Genomic DNA, 16,286 nt, shown 5'->3' with positions numbered 1-16,286 from the left:
ACCTGGCTAGCCTAGAGAAAGGCTGAGTGTATACAGGGGGATGTTTGGTGTACCAGGGTTTGGGGTTGCTGCCAGGTCAAAGGTCATGCCAATAGAACTGCAGTGAACCCTGTGAAGAAGGGCCGGAGAAAGGAGGCTAGACAGCCTCTATGGGGTGCAGTGAAACAAGGGGGGTTTGAGCGTGCTTTTTTGGGAGGGGCGGTATATAATATGGGTAATGTTATTCTCCAAACAATGCTTAATTGGTGAGATGCAGGATTCTGCTTTTGGGAGCATATTAGTTGTTGTAGTAGAAGCTATCGTTTTTCCTGTGTTAAGGCCTCGACATGCTTCAGTTCGGCTGGTGCCTAGCCGAACATGTGTACTCGCATACTCCATTAAAAGACCTTCGATTGAAAAAAAAAAAAACCAAGAAAAAAGCGGCAGTAGTACTGTTTGTCCATATTGTGAAGCCATCGCCAGATCCTCAAAATAGTCTGAATTAATCTACGATCGCTCAAGATATCTGTCATTAATTTTGATGCTTTTGCAGAGGAGATCTTTTTCGTGCAATTTCACATCTAAATGAGTATTTTGGTGCCGTATTTCTCAATGAAAAAAGGTATTTGAAAACGAGTCCTCTCGTTTAAAAACAATACTTTATTGAAGAATCCCTACTGTTGACCAATAGCAGAGGAAGGGGCGTGGACTTCAGCTTGCCTCCAGATAAAATGTGTGTCGAACAGCCAAACAAATCCTCACAGAAGTCCAAAACGAAATAAAACATCACAAAATGCAAACTCTTCCGAACAGTTTTGTCCGGGAAGCATTTGGATGCCTTTTATAATGACCTGGGCTGGCTTAGTTGTGCACTGGAGAGGAAGGAGGGCAGGCAGCTCAGGACAGTGCACATATCCCCATCTCTCCCTCTAATCTCTCTACGCCCCCCCGCCCCCCCCATCCCTGTTGTTGACAAAGTAGGCCACAGAGTAGCCTATTTTTTTATATTCCAGCCAAACTTCTACAGATGGTGATGTTATTGAATACAGGTTGAGGCTCAACGCAGTGTTTCTCGGTCTTCAAATTCAGTAAACCTTAGATGGGGTGTTTAGTTACAGCAGCCTTGTAATGAAGGCCTGAGTGTTTCAGTATGCACAGATCATCTAGGCAGGAGAAGGTTAACACCACAGTAAGCTAGACTGAGTGGTGGGGGATGGGCAGGACACCACACACAACAGGACTGTGATCACATGATTTTTGGCTGCTGTATGCAAGAGAGGGGCTTAGTGTTGTATGGTTTACTGAAACTTCTGTATGTTTTTTTTATTTTAAAAAGCTGTTTGGTACTAGAATTTGTTACTTCTGTCAAATGTGTCTAGTGTGATGGAGGATCAAGTCTGTCTATCAGTGCAGCACCTTTTTTAGAGCAAAATACCTGCTCCACTTACTCAGTAATTGCAAGAGCTGCCTGGGCTGCGTTGTTAGCTCCTGACTCATGCTGCACATATATTAACACACTTGAATAATGCAACATGGCATGTACAAATTTTAACAGAATTACTGTTGGCAAAACAATGTTCATACAGGCTAGAACACTTTTACAATGCAAGACCATACTAGCTTTAATTGAAGGTTAACTTTACTTGCTAGCTTACAGCTGAAGCAACACATTCACTACCCTACTACTCTCTTTGTGATAATATGCACCTTTCAAATCTGATTCTCACCCAAAACTTGATTAATTCACTTTGTCTATCTCGCCACCATAAACTCATTCATTTCCTTCCTGCCTGGTTTCCCCTATATTCCATAGCCACCCACAAAGCCAGAATCCACCGCCATGTTCTGCCTTACAAATGACGTCATTACTTAGAGACAGCGCACACTTTTATAAAAGACTGCTCCTTCTATGGAAATGTTAAGTACAATAAAATAAGTTTTACCTGGAAGGGATTGTCATCTGTAGCCCCACAAAATCAGTTAGAACAAGCTTGATAGTTCAACGCATTCACACACTCGTATTGAATAATATGCATTAATCTGTATCATGAATAGACCAAGGCTACATCTTGATTTACCGAGTTTATCAATAGAGATTTAGAGCAATTCCATAGTAAGGTCAACTTGAGCATGAAATGGCTCATTTACTAAATATTTACCTAGCAAGTGTGTATTTTGAGTACATTTGGCCTTTTTATAGTTTAATATTATTTTTACTACAAAGTAGGATACAAAATAAGTATTTTCAGTCAACCAGATTGCATAGCTTTTGGCAATGGCTCACAACTTTTTTTTATTTTTAACAAGGCAAGTCGGTTAACAAATTATTATTTACAATGACTGCCTACATCTGTCCCCGTGTTTCCGACGAAGTAGGAAGGTTAATGAAACGATATCAAACACATTTTGGTCCATTTGACTGCTACTATAGAATTCTAAAATCGAGTGAAGATATGACATTGTGATGTGACAGACGATAGTTTCTATATTTTCATTTTTTTAACCGATAGTTTAACCTATTTAAACATGACTGGCCCTGCCGGAGTCAGGCAGAGCACAACAGTGCAGCTCACAGCCAGGTAACAAATGAGCTACCTATTCCTGTTTACCATAGCCTTTTTTCAATACATATTTAGGTTGACTTAGCCTGCTATTAACACAGTGAAAGTAGGCCTAGAATGTAGATTATGAGCGGAGTGCCAAAAGCTGCGTAAAATGTCAGAGCATTTTTCTCGCTCACCTCTCCAATGTCCGATGATCATGGGCTTTTTCAAATCAAGTTTTATTGGGCACATGTTTTTGCGGGTGTAGGTGAAATGCTTGAAACAAACATTTTGCAGCGGACAAGCTGTTGTCTGGCATGTTTTAAAATCTTCATTTCCTTTTTGTCCCAATACCCATTTTAATTGAATTGTTGGTCAAAGTATATCTTTTATGATGATGATGGGGGAGATCTTCGTCGGTGAACATGCGCACTCGATCTCAGTTGAAATTGTCCCAAATCACCATTGAAAGGGTTTTGTATCACACTGTAGGCATATGATTGGTTTGTATTTATTTGCACACAAGAAAATACGATATTGGTAAAATTTCCATAATGTAGTAATTTCCATAATGTAGCTTTTTTAAATCTGTTCTCTCATCCGTACTCTGAAATATGCTATAAATTAATGTTATTTCAGTCAACCTACCTGGTAGAGTGTAAATAAGATTTAAAGCTGCATATTTGTCTAATAGTCAGCTTTCACACATGGAGGGGCAAAAACAAGCAAGTAAATGAATTGGTTGTAGCTGGCTTAATGGTGGAGCGTGTTGGTGCGAGGCTGCAATTCATTGGTTGGTTTTTGTTAGCACGGGCTGTGTATGGAGCCTCAGGCTGTAATCCTGTTGTCCAAATCGCTCACTCTTTTTCTCTCTCAATCTCTCTCCAGGCTGTTCGTCTAAGTCGTTCAAGCTGTACTCCCCCAAGGAGCCCGGCCCTAACGGCAGTGCCTTCCCCCCCTTCCACCCCGGCACCATGCTGGACAGGGACGTGGGGTAGGACATGCACGCATTTGCCACTTAGCTCGTACTGTAAGTGTATTACTATTAGTACTGGGTTTTAATTCTGACTTTCTCCTGTCTTTCGGTCTGCAGGCCAACACCAATGTACCCCCCGTCATACCTAGAGCCTGGCATGGGGTGAGTACAACGACTGACAATCACAGCATCAACCTTGACCCCCCCCCCCCCCCACGCCTCGAAATAGTGTTAGAGCAAAGCTTTTAATTAGAAAATAAAGTTGTGCCTTCCAGTCCATCTGTACTAACCCTGCTCTGTCCTGTTGCAGGAGACCAACACCATACGGCAACCAGACAGACTACAGGATATTTGAGCTCAACAAACGGCTACAAAACTGGACAGAGGTGAGCGAAGATGGCGATTTGGCTGTGCCCTTAGTCTGTGGTGGGAGATTGATTTATTGAATGATTGATTCACTGATGGTGGGAATATCTTCTCTCCCCTCTACTGTTGGACTGATTTGGTTGTGTGTTGTAGGACTGTGACAATCTCTGGTGGGATGCCTTCACCACAGAGTTCTTTGAGGATGATGCCATGCTCACCATCACCTTTTGTCTGGAGGACGGGCCCAAACGATACAGTACGAAACATTTCCAGGGCGGCTATGCTTTATTATGGGATTGCATATTTCACCCTCTAACCATAACGTGTTAATCTGCATTTGATACTAAATAATTTTATTGAAACAGTAAATGTATGCTCTCCCTAGCTATCGGCCGGACATTGATCCCGCGGTACTTCCGGAGTATCTTTGAAGGTGGCGCCACTGAGCTGTTCTACACATTGAAGCACCCTAAAGAGTCCTTCCACACTAACTTTGTGTCTCTGGACTGTGACCAGTGCACCATGGTTACACAGAACGGCAAGCCCATGTTCACACAGGTACGAAAATACACTTTCCGGTACATTTGAACATTTGCAAATACACATTACATTCCCCACTTACAATTCCACAACTCCACCTTTCATTTACAAATCCAAACATGTATTTTAGTCTTTCTCCCCCTATTTTCTGTGCACTGTATGATAAGAAACCTTACCTTGATCTAGGTGTTTGACATCTAACCTCTTTCTCCTTTAGGTGTGTGTGGAGGGCCGTCTGTACCTGGAGTTCATGTTTGACGACATGATGAGGATCAAGACGTGGCATTTTAGCATCAGACAACACAGAGAAGTCCTGCCTCGCAGCATACTGGCCATGCACGTGAGTCGCACACACACACACCAGGGTTTCCGTTAGCCAGTAATAGTAGGCGGTTGGTCAATAAATGTTAAATTGGCGCCGGCCAATTGTCCCTGAGAAGAAGAGAGAAATCCTATTGTGAAATAATGCTTTTTAGTCAATTTATGGAAATTCGAGTCTATCGGTCATGCTTATCGGTCTATAGGTTAATTTGCATAATTTTGTTTATATATGGTGTATATATACAGAATCTCAAACAAATGCATAGGCAACGGAAGTTGGGCTTCATCGTTGCGTCACACCACTTTACACTGAGCTGGAGGCAGTAGGCATTTTGAAAACATAGTGCCTTTGGAAAGTATTCAGACCCCTTGAATTTGTTCACATTTTGTTACGTTACAGCATTATTCTAAAATATCCTCAGCAATCTACACACAATGACTGACATTTTTGCAAATGTATTACTTTTTTTTTTTTTAAGAATACCTTATTTATGTAAGTATTCAGACCCTTTGCTTTGAGACATGAAATTGAGCTCAGGTGCATCCTGTTTCCATTGATCATCCTTGATCATGTTTCTACAACTTGGAGTCCACCTGTGGTAAATTCAAATGATTGGACATGATTTGGCACACCTGTTTAAATAGGGTCCCACAGTTGACAGTGCATGTCAGAGCAAAAAACCAAGCCATGAGGTCGATGGAGACTTATCACGATTGAGGCGAAGATAAACGGAGCAAAGTACAGAGATCCTTAAATGAAAACCTGCTCCAGAGCGCTAAGACTGGGGCGACGGTTCACCTTCCAACAGGACAACGCAGGAGTGGCTTCCGGACAAGTCTTTGAATGTCCTTGAGTGGTCCGGACTTGAACATCTCTGGAGAGACTTGAAAATAGCTGTGCAGCAACGCTCCCCATCCAACTTGACAGGATCTGCAGAGAAGAATGGGAGAAACTTCACAAATAAAGGTGTGCCAAGCTTGTAGCGTCCTACCCAAGTAGACTTGAGGCTGTAATCGCTGCCAAAGGTGCTTAAAACAAACAGTTTACTACGTATTGAGACATGTCTTACCTTGCTTCAAAGTAGGCTACCCAAAATCAGACCACATCCGTGGAGGCAATTATTTTCTATCAACTTTCTTTCATTGTCCAGTCGCCAAAGGCACAATCCTAGTCATATTAGCAACCCGTGCTAATTGTTGCAAATTAGATCTCGTCTCTCTCAAAATGTCGAACTGATATTTTTATCTGTCACAAGAAACCACTTGCATGTGCGGTGTGCTTTGACAATGGTGTTATCCCCACTATGGAATGGACATTGCTGCGCTAATAATGTGACGAAATAATAGTTTAGCAACATTTTAAGCTAAACGTTCTGATCTGTTGCGTCAGGCTACATAGGCTAGTCTATCCTCCCACAACTGTCCCCGAGTCTGTTAACCTACCAATAGAATAGGTTAACTTCCATTGGGCAATAGTAGATTCACGTAGGCTAGTGATTTTGCTGTTACTCGTCTTGTTGGCTGTAGACAATATGGCATCCCAGGGGAAACAGAGGTGAAACTCACAATAAAATAAGACCGTGGGAGACTGTTTTGCAGTGCTCAAACAAAAGTTGTTCCTTACAAAATTTTGGGGGGAATGGGGAGAAATAACTGAAAGGCGTCTCAGGTAACGGGTGGGTCACTCGGTGTCTGGCGTGGCGGCTCCTCGGACCGCCTGTGGTAATGAACAACAGAGAGAGCGATGAGTCCGGGGTTTCAATACTTGTTCTCAACTTGCAGGTGGCATGCTGCCTGGGAATGGGTCCTCTTCTCCAGTTCTTCTAAGGTCTAGGCATACCCTCTGCCTGTCTGCTTAAGCGCCCGAGTGACTGCACCTCTACTTATACTCATTTGGGTTAACGAGGGACAGGTGGGACCAATTCCAGGTGCCAATTGGTTGCAGCACCTGGACTGGGTAGTATTAGTGTTGGATCACCAGCCCCAGTTGGTGCCGGTGGTGGTGTCCATGGTGCTGACTCAACTTGGCCTCTCTTGCCCTCTGGTGCTGACCATGGTCCTGCTCCTTCCTTTGTAGCTCCCTGCTTGCCCCCGGGTTGCCACACAGTAAATGTGGACAGTTATTGTAACATCTTCAAAGTACGCATCAGAATTCAGTAAGAAGGACTGCACATCGTTGGATCCTCGACCTGCATGTTCTGTTAATATGAATGACCGTAATCTAAATGTGATTTCTGTCATTCTGAGCACTGTGGGTGGACGCCCTAATCAGGTTACGCAATGCATATGGTCCGGTATATATCTCAAATTTCCGGTGCCACATTTTCCTAACGGAAACCCTGACACACACCCACAGATTTGGTGGATTGATTTATGAATTGATTTCCAGACCAGTGTTACTGACCACCTTCCCATGTTTGTTCTCTGCTCTCTTTCCACCCTTCTCTCTTCACTCTCTTCCAAGGTGCAGGACCCTCAGATGCTGGATCAGCTGGCTAAAAACATCACAAGATGTGGCCTGTCCAACTCCACACTCAATTACCTCAGGGTATGTCCAGTCCAGTGGAGGCTGGTGGGAGGAGCTATAGGAGGACAGGCTCATTGTAATGACTGGAATGCAATTCATGGAACAGTGTCAAACGTGGTTTCTATAGGTTTTTATTTTGTTTGATACCGTTCCATTAATTCCATTGCAGCCATTACAATGAGCCCGTCCTCCTATAGCTTCTCCCAACAGCCACCACTGGTTGTCTCGTTCAGTGCTTTTTAGTCAGTGGAATGGTAAATGTGGTTAGAGATGCTGGTACTTAAGCAGTATTGGTAATCTGTTTCTCTGACTGTCTTTCTCTCATCTAGCTGTGTGTGATCTTGGAGCCGATGCAGGAGTTGATGTCCAGACACAAGACCTACAGTCTGAGTCCCAGAGACTGTCTCAAGACCTGCCTCTTCCAGAAGTGGCAACGCATGGTGGCCCCACCAGGTAACAATCAGACTTTACACAGACAATCCACTTGGTAGGGATGTGCATCTGACATTTTTTGACTGTTCCAGTACTCGCATAAAAAAAAATCTGAGTACTCAAATACATTTTTTGATTTATTTGTAGAATGCAAGGCCCGAACTGGTAAGAAATATGTGCACATTTATCTATAGGCCTATGCCAACAGTGCGTGACAATGCCTAATTTATCATAACCATTACAGATATATCTATTCAGTCAATAAGAAAGCAAGCGCCATTTAAGATTAATTTATTGAAATCGTAATCTCAACTGTCTATATTGTTCAACAATAATCTTCAAAAAGGCAGTAATCTCAGCAGTGGCGTTGGTTTGTAGAAGCCAATGGCTATGCAATGGCATAGCCTTGCTTTGTTAATTTAGCAGTCACGATGCTCTTATTTCCTGATCCCTTATCAGTCAAGACACCTTTTTTATTGTTAAAAAAACATGATGTAATATAACAGAATAAAATATAATATTTTTCCAAATGAAAATCTAAGAAGTGATGCGCGTCTCGCATCTGGAACAGTTATTCTCAGTGATCATTTGAAACAGGGCTCAATTTGGTGAGTTGAATGAAGATTCAGGGTTACAAAACATTCTGTCTTTTCGATATACAGACGTCTTATTTTATTTTGCCAGTTTTTTCCCCAAAGTGTATTAAGAATTTCACAGTAATTACGGCCATGACATCTGTTTGGTGAGTAGGCCTAGGCTTAATGATTCTGATGAAAATACACACAATTGTATTTTCAGTGTGGAACCTGTCTATGTTTAGGGGGTTATAGCATAAGCTAACCAATTTTTAAATGGCACTAGCATTTTGCGGAAAATAGACGGAGCACAATTATTCAAAAACTGCAGCTCGTTGTTGGATCACATATCTTCCTACTTCAATCAACCAGTCCATTTTGAATGTGATAAAACTGTCGCCATTTTGCAATGAATGTAGCTTGTGTATTCTATCAGTTAGATACTTTTTTATAGGCTTTTATTTTTGTAGGCCTAACGGGAGCTTGTGTGCACACTCAGCATGCGTGCGAGGAGGGAGCAATGTTCCCTCTAAGCCAGGGGTGCGCAAACTTTTTGGCACAAGGGCCTCATCGGGATTTTGAAATTCAATGGAGGGATGCATTTTTTGGGGGACCAATTGATTGTTAAAATCAATTTGCGGGGTCCTCCCGAGTTGCACAGCGGTCAAACGCACTGCATCACAGTGCTTGTGGCGTTACTACAGAACCGGGTTCAATCCCAGGCTGGATCCCAGGCTGTGTCACAGCTGGACGTGACTGGGGAGACCCATGAGGCGGCGCACAATTGGCCCAGGGTCGTCCGGGTTTGGAAGGCTGATATTTCCTTGTCCCATCGTGCTCTAGCGACCCCTGTCGCGGGCCGGGCGCATGCACACTGACACGGTCGCCAGGTAAACAGTGTTTCCTCCTACACATTGGTGCGGCTAGCTTCCGGGTTAAGCGGCCATTGTGTCAAGAAGCAGTGCGGCTTGGCTGGGTCGTGTTTTAGAGGACTCTCGGCTTTAGCCTCTCCCGAGTCCGTAAGGGAGTTGACGCGATGGGACAAGACTGTAACTACGAATTGGATACCACGAAATTGGGGAGGAAAAAAGGGGCCGGATTGAAGTGCCCGTGGGCCGTACTTTGCCCCTCCCCCCCTTGCTCTAGGCTGTGCACGGGCGCGCAGCTCCCCGGGACTGCAGTGGAGAAGAAATATCAGCCCGCGCAGAGAAGCACGAGATTGAACTTCATCCAACTTTCTAGTTAACTTCTTTTGGCTCAAATCCCGTTAACGGGATCAATTTGACAACAGCCAGTGAAACTGCAGGTCGCCAAATTCAAACAACAGAAATATCATAATAAAAATTCCTCAAACATACAAGTATTATACACCATTTTAAAGATAAACTTGTTGTTAATCCCACCACAGTGTCCGATTTCAAAAAGGCTTTACGACGAAAGCATACCATGCGATTATGTTAGGTCAGTACCTAGTCACACAAAAAATTCAATTTTTACAGCCAAAGAGAGGAGTCACAAAAAGCAGAAATAGAGAAAATGAATCACTAACCTTTGATCTTCATCAGATGGCACTCATAGGACTTCATGTTACACAATACATGTATGTTTTGTTCGATAAAGTTCATATTTATATCCCAAAATCTCAGTTTACAATGGCGCGTTATGTTCAGTAATGTTTTGCTTCCAAAACATCCGGAGATTTTGCAGAGCCACATCAATTTACAGAAATACTCATCATAAATGTTGATGATAATACAAGAGTTATGCATGGAATTAAAGATATACTTCTCCTTAATGCAACTGCTGTGTCAGATAAAAAAATAAAAAAAAAGCTTTATGGCAAAAGCACAGTCCTGTGTCATGCCAACAGTAAAGCATCCTGAGACCATTCATGTGTGGGGTTGCTTCTCAGCCAAGGGAGTGGGCTCACTCACAATTTTGCCTAAGAACACAGCCATGAATAAAGAATGATACCAACATGTCCTCCGAGAGCAACTTCTCCCAACCATCCAGGAACAGTTTGGTGACGAACAATGCCTTTTCCAGCATGATGGAGTACCTTGCCATAAGGCAAAAATTATAATTAAGTGGCTCGGGAAACAAAACATCGATATTTTGGGTCAATGGCCAGGAAACTCCCCAGACCTTAATCCCATTGAGAACTTGTGGTCAATTCTCAAGAGGTGGGTGGACAAACAAAAACCCACAAATTCTGACAAACTCCAAGCATTGATTATGCGAGAATGGGCTGCCATCAGTCAGAATGTGGCCCAGAAGTTAATTGACAGCATGCCATGGCGGATTGCAGAGGTCTTGGAAAAAGAAGGGTCAACACTGCAAATATTGACTCTTTGCATCACCTTCATGTAATTGTCAATAAAAGCCTTTGACACTTATGAAATGCTTGTAATTATACTTAAGTATTCCATAGTAACATCTGACAAAAATATCTAAAGATACTGAAGCAGAATACTTTGGAAATTAAATTTGTGTCATTCTCAAAGCTTTTGGCCACGGCTGTACAAATAGAAAATCAGAGTCAAAGCAAATTAACATTTGTCTTCAAGAGACAATAAAAAAACTTTTCACGTGCCTGTTTGGGCAGCCACAAATGACATTCCACCAAATAGTTTTACAATGTTTTTTTTATTTCTTGTTAAAGATCGAGCTTTGACGGCCGTGCGAGTCCTCGATTACGCATGCCCATCCCTAATGTTAGGTAAACCACACAACCTTACTTGAGACTTGAACCCTTTAGCTTGGTGCACAGATGAATCCGATTCTCTCTCACACACACACACAGCATATGTTTAACTATCCTTGTGGGGACCTAACAATTATTTCCATTCAATCTTATTTTTCCCAACCCTAATTATAAGCCAAAAATAGCCTTGGGGAATGTCCCAACAAGGGCAAATTTTCCTTGTTTTTCTATCCTTGGGGGGACTTTTGGGATTCCGGTACCCACGAAGATAGTAATGCAAGCTGCACACACACACACACGCTGCAGATCTGTTACACCTCTCCTCCTATTTCTCTCCAGCTGAGCCTGCCAGACAAGCGCCCAACAAGCGGAGGAAAAGGAAGATGTCTGGCGGGAGCAACATGAGCGCTGGTGGAGGAAACAACAGCAAGAAGAAGAGTCCTGCAAACAACTTCCCTCTCTCCACACAGGTACCTGTAAGCATCCCATCTTTACATTTTTTTTTGTTTTGTTTTTAATTTAACCTTTTATTTAACTAGGCAAGTCAGTTAAAAACAAATTCTTATTTACAATGACGGCCTACACTGGCCAAACCCGGACGACGCTGGACCAATTGTGCGCCGCCTTATTGGACTCCCAATCACAGCCTTTTGGGGGGGGGTAACATGGGGGTAGACATTCCTGGTCAGATGGGAGAGATAAGACAGGTAGGAAAGGAATATGGGGGGGGTATGGGGCATGAAAGATGGGGCTGGTATGATAAGGATATGAGTTTAAGACAGGTTTGTTGGGGATAGGAGAAGACAGGATATGGGGTTGAGAGGAAGAAGGGTGGATGTGGGGCCTTTTTGGTTTAGGATCAGATTGGGAAATGGTGGCAGTGTATTATGTTTATGATGCCTGTCTGACGTGAGCCAGTGCTGGGCAGTCCCTGGTCCTCTGGCCTACGGGTCACACACATACAGGAGGTAGACATTACCACTGGTCCTGGATGAGATACTATATCAACCCTCTAAATGTTAGTTAGGAGTGGAGATGCACCAATCTGATTCTAGGTCTGTGGTTAGGGGTAAATTCTACTTGGAGCAGGTGAGACATTCTGCTCAATCTGCTTTATTGTCCTACAAACTTAGGCACAGCGGTAGTAGCTGGTTTTATCAAAACGTAGAATTCACAGACAGCTTAGGTGCTTTTGGTTGGTTAAGTGAGCCAATGAGACCCGAGGTGGAATGAAAAACCCCATGATGCAGCACTCGAGGATCAGGGCTGCCCACCGCTGACCAATGGGGGAAGGGCAATACTACCCAAATCCCTGGTACAGAGGCTGGCATTGGGCCTGCTGTAGATGGTGTTGAATATTTGGGCTGTGTGCCTGAAATCCAGAGCTATGTCTGGTTGTGAGTGGGTTGAGCATTGATGGACACACACTGAAACATGAGTTATCCTTATTTTCATAGGTACTGAAAGGCTTCATTCTAAAATGTCCATATCATTTTAGGCCTTCAAGGACCTAAAGGTCACGTAAAATATTAATCATAAGTGTCATCTAGACCAAAATCCACCATTACATGTGACCACGGTAGTCCCAGCCCCATCCATCCCATTTTCGAAGTCCTTTGGGATCGTCCATGCTCGGTTCTCCCCCGTGGTTATGGGGATAATGTTCCGGCCCTTGCTGTCCCTCTTTAGGATGTGATGATGGTGGGCGAGCCCACACTGATGGGAGGGGAGTTCGGAGACGAAGATGAGCGTCTGATCACGCGGCTGGAGAACGGCCAGTTCGACACGGCTAACGGAGCGGGGGGCCTGGAGGACGAGGACAGTTTTGGTAGCTCCCCTGCTCTGGGGGGCGCACACTCCCCCTGGAACAACAAGACGCCCAGCAGCCAGGACAGCAAGAATGACGCACAGTAGAGCCACAACCATAAACCCTAACTCACCACCCAGATACGCTACTCATCTACCTGCAAAATGAATCCCACTCATGCTCTCTCTCGCACATGATCAGTGGTGCTCAACCCCGGCCCTCTTCCCCTTGCTCATCAGTGCTAGGCCTGACTCTGTTCTGTTTGTGTGTGTGAGAGAGCCTGTGCTTACTGGTCAGAGTGTTTGAGTCAGAGCTGGGTTCGGCCTTCTATGATCAGTGCTAGCTAGCCATGTTGGCCATTTTGCTGGCGGACATATAGGCGGGTTCTTGTTCCAACCTCGGGTCTCTGGGTGTATTGCCTTGACAGCCGTACCTCTATTTCTGTTGTGCTCACCTCACAGGGAAGGAATACCTATCTTTTATTTATTATCTCTTAGATTTTAGCAGAGTAAAACGTATTGTGTGCACTACAGCATAAATCCAACGTTCAGTTTTTAAAAAACTAAATTATTTGTTTTGTAGGACCTGGTTGGAACAAAAACCTGTACACTGCCGGAGCTTGAGGACCGGAGTTGAGAACCGCTACGCTAAACCTAAAACACACACAACACACGCACGCAACACATACACACACACACACACACAACTCGCTCGCACACACACACACACACACACACACACTCTGAGGTACTGGAGAGCGGTCCTACTTCCCCACCTGGACCAGAGCACCAGGCCATACAGAAGTGGGTTTTAATTTTCTATGTTTTTAGTTTGATTTAAATTTTTTATTTTTATATCAATTTCTAAAAATGAAACAGACGAGCAAACAAATAAATGAAACAAAAATACACCCCAGAATATTCTTTACTGTTTTCCACTATCTTCAATCTATTTTTCTTATTAATTGATGGTGTATTTTGTTCTTTTTATTATGGCTTATATAAAGAAATTGTAAAGCGTCAGAAACCTGTGACTGGAGAGGAGAATCTACGGTATGTAACTGTATAAATATTACTGTTAGATCATTTGTATTATTGTCATTAAGATTACTACATCTATGTAATATTGAATTGTCTATGCCTGATACAGTATGTTGCCTGTCAGTGTCAGACATGGTAATGACGTTATAACGAATCCCAGTGATTCGAATCTGAAGGGAAAAGCCACCTCTTTTAATGTCCAAGCCTGCAACTTAAATAGCACCATATTCCCTGTGAACTACTTTTGACAATGACCCATAGGGCTCTGGTCAAAAGTAGTGCACTATATAGAGCAGTGGTTCTCAACTGGTTTTTCCTGGGGACCTAATTTGAACCAGGTCTGTCGTGGTCCAGTATTTGCATTGCGTTGTTTGTTGTTGCCAAAATGCATACTATTTTCAATGCTATATTGATAGTAAATGTATCAATTAAATGACAAGGGAACCACAGTTCAATTTTGCCCATATTCTTGAAGAATGTTAAACTCACTGGTTTGAGACTACAAAATCAATCCAATCTGCTAAATAGTGCTGCTAATAACTCTATATTGAAAATACTGTGATTTTTAAGAAAAATAGTTGAGGTTAAATTAAATATAGTTTCATTATAATTGTTTGTCGTTTAACTTCAGACTTGAGGATGTATTTAATTTTTAACTGGGACACTCGCGACTCATTCAAAACCTCTCACGAGAGACCCACCAGTTGAGAATTGCTGATCTAGAGTATAGGGTGTCAGTTGAGACCCATCCCAACTCCCTGTCTACTTATCTGCTCAGTACCTCACGTCCACACCTCAGACAGTACAGACACGTATTTTCTCTCTCCGATATGCTACGGAAACTTTTGAAGACCATTTTGGCACGGCATTGTAAGATATAAGAAAACAACACATTTTGTATTGGCTTGCGATTCCCAATAATTTGTAATCACTATTTTTGAAAGCTACAAACCAAGAAGCTACTTTGCAAGATCCTTTTAAATATTGATCCCCGATATGCTATTTGTTTGTATTAAGAATAATTTTGTGCGCTCTTTCCCTCTTTCTGTTTTTGTGTCTTTGTGCTTGTATATTTAAGGTAGTTTCTGTATAATTGTTCTTCTACGTATCCTTCCTTAGATCAACACCCTATGGCATCTCTCCAATGTAAAGATACATTTTAAAACTGTTTGGAAATTCCATTCAAGGGTACAACCACCATTCATGAGAGCTGGCTATGAGTTTTTGTTCTACATACAATTTATTTATTTTGATACCGATGCCAATAGCTAGGTTTCCATCCACTTTGCGACAGATTGTCATGCGAATATTCTAAAATCTGCATAAAACAATATGCGCATTTTCCTACCAGAGATGTTTCCATCAAACTGACTTTTTGCTGATAAAAGGCTGTGCGCAATGACGTAGTAGACAAAACTAACTTGTGCAGTTAAATTCCTATGTATTCAAGTTAAATAGGTTTTTATTGCATTTTCAACTCTACTGATGAGTAGAACATTGTTGCGTTTTTGTAGCAAATGTACACGCTCTGGTTTTGACAGGTGCACTCTAGCCAACAGCTCACAGATACAGTGCGGGTAGGCTACCTACATTATAAGATGATTATGGATAAGAGCGATTTTTATTGGTCAAACTGCAGCCAAGCATCTATCATTTCACCAGAATAAGACCCTCAATATTTAGTGGAAAGGAGCATCAAGTTCTTCACCTTGCACATTCACCACTCTACGAAGCTGTAGCCTACTTTAAACCCGTCGTGGGAGAACCATATACCATATCATCGCTGACTCCCAAGTTTACTAAAATATTATGGTTATTATATCAATATTTAATCATAAAGGTGTTTCACCACCATTGTTTTGCACAAGTAATTTGAGACACAAAGATGCCACCATGTCGAACAAACAAATTGGCTGTCAGCTTTTATAAAATTGTACCAGCATTTCCTGTTTCCATCAGCACTGTCAATACTTTTATGCGTCAGGTAATTCATCTGCATGAAATGGTTGGATGGAAACCTGGTTAATGAGTTTGCAAGTTCATGTACAATATCTATGCCTTTGCCCCCAATGTCGTTTTGTAGGCTTTTCTGGCTATGTCATCTCAACTATACTTCACATTTTCAATAACTGACCCCGATGTCACGATCAACATTGATGTCTGAAAAGACTAGAGAATTACATTATTTTCACATGCTTTTCCATATGTTTCTCATAGGTAACTTGACATGCTTTTCAGTCAAGTCAATAGGAAGAAATCACCATAGGAAAAAAAAGATTATAGAAAAAGGACTACTTAAAAATAAAAATCTGTCAAATCCATCAGGACCTAAGTTAAACGAGTAATGCATTTCTCGCTCTCTATATATTAATCTTTAACGCTGCATTGTTGAAAGACCTGTACGTAAGCATTTCACTGTTAGCCTACACCTGTTGTTTAGGAAGCATGTGACAAATAAAATTTGATTTGACAGTGA

General features: G+C 42.4%; 1 protein-coding gene across 10 annotated transcripts in view; it reads left to right on the top strand.

Annotated features, from left to right (window-relative positions):
* The window catches only part of LOC129836071 (LIM domain-binding protein 1-like), a 41,975-nt gene extending 25,689 nt beyond the window's left edge, over positions 1 to 16,286 (top strand). For 5 of the 10 annotated variants that reach the window (XM_055901830.1, XM_055901831.1, XM_055901832.1 and 2 more), the window contains 10 exons: positions 3,411 to 3,516; positions 3,616 to 3,660; positions 3,809 to 3,884; positions 4,018 to 4,120; positions 4,250 to 4,422; positions 4,622 to 4,744; positions 7,190 to 7,273; positions 7,582 to 7,705; positions 11,303 to 11,439; positions 12,653 to 16,286. In XM_055901830.1, coding sequence (XP_055757805.1) covers positions 3,411 to 3,516; positions 3,616 to 3,660; positions 3,809 to 3,884; positions 4,018 to 4,120; positions 4,250 to 4,422; positions 4,622 to 4,744; positions 7,190 to 7,273; positions 7,582 to 7,705; positions 11,303 to 11,439; positions 12,653 to 12,877 — 1,196 coding nt within the window. In that variant the 3' untranslated portion in view covers positions 12,878 to 16,286. The remainder of the gene's footprint in view (positions 1 to 3,410; positions 3,517 to 3,615; positions 3,661 to 3,808; positions 3,885 to 4,017; positions 4,121 to 4,249; positions 4,423 to 4,621; positions 4,745 to 7,189; positions 7,274 to 7,581; positions 7,706 to 11,302; positions 11,440 to 12,652) is intronic. The other 5 variants (XM_055901835.1, XM_055901834.1, XM_055901839.1 and 2 more) reach the window with 5 other exon arrangements.

The sequence above is a fragment of the Salvelinus fontinalis genome, chromosome 37 (genome assembly GCF_029448725.1).
Source record: "Salvelinus fontinalis isolate EN_2023a chromosome 37, ASM2944872v1, whole genome shotgun sequence".
In the NCBI taxonomy this organism is placed as follows: domain Eukaryota; kingdom Metazoa; phylum Chordata; class Actinopteri; order Salmoniformes; family Salmonidae; genus Salvelinus; species Salvelinus fontinalis.
The sequence above is the reverse complement of the archived record's forward strand: the minus strand, read 5'-3'. Positions and strand labels throughout refer to the sequence as shown.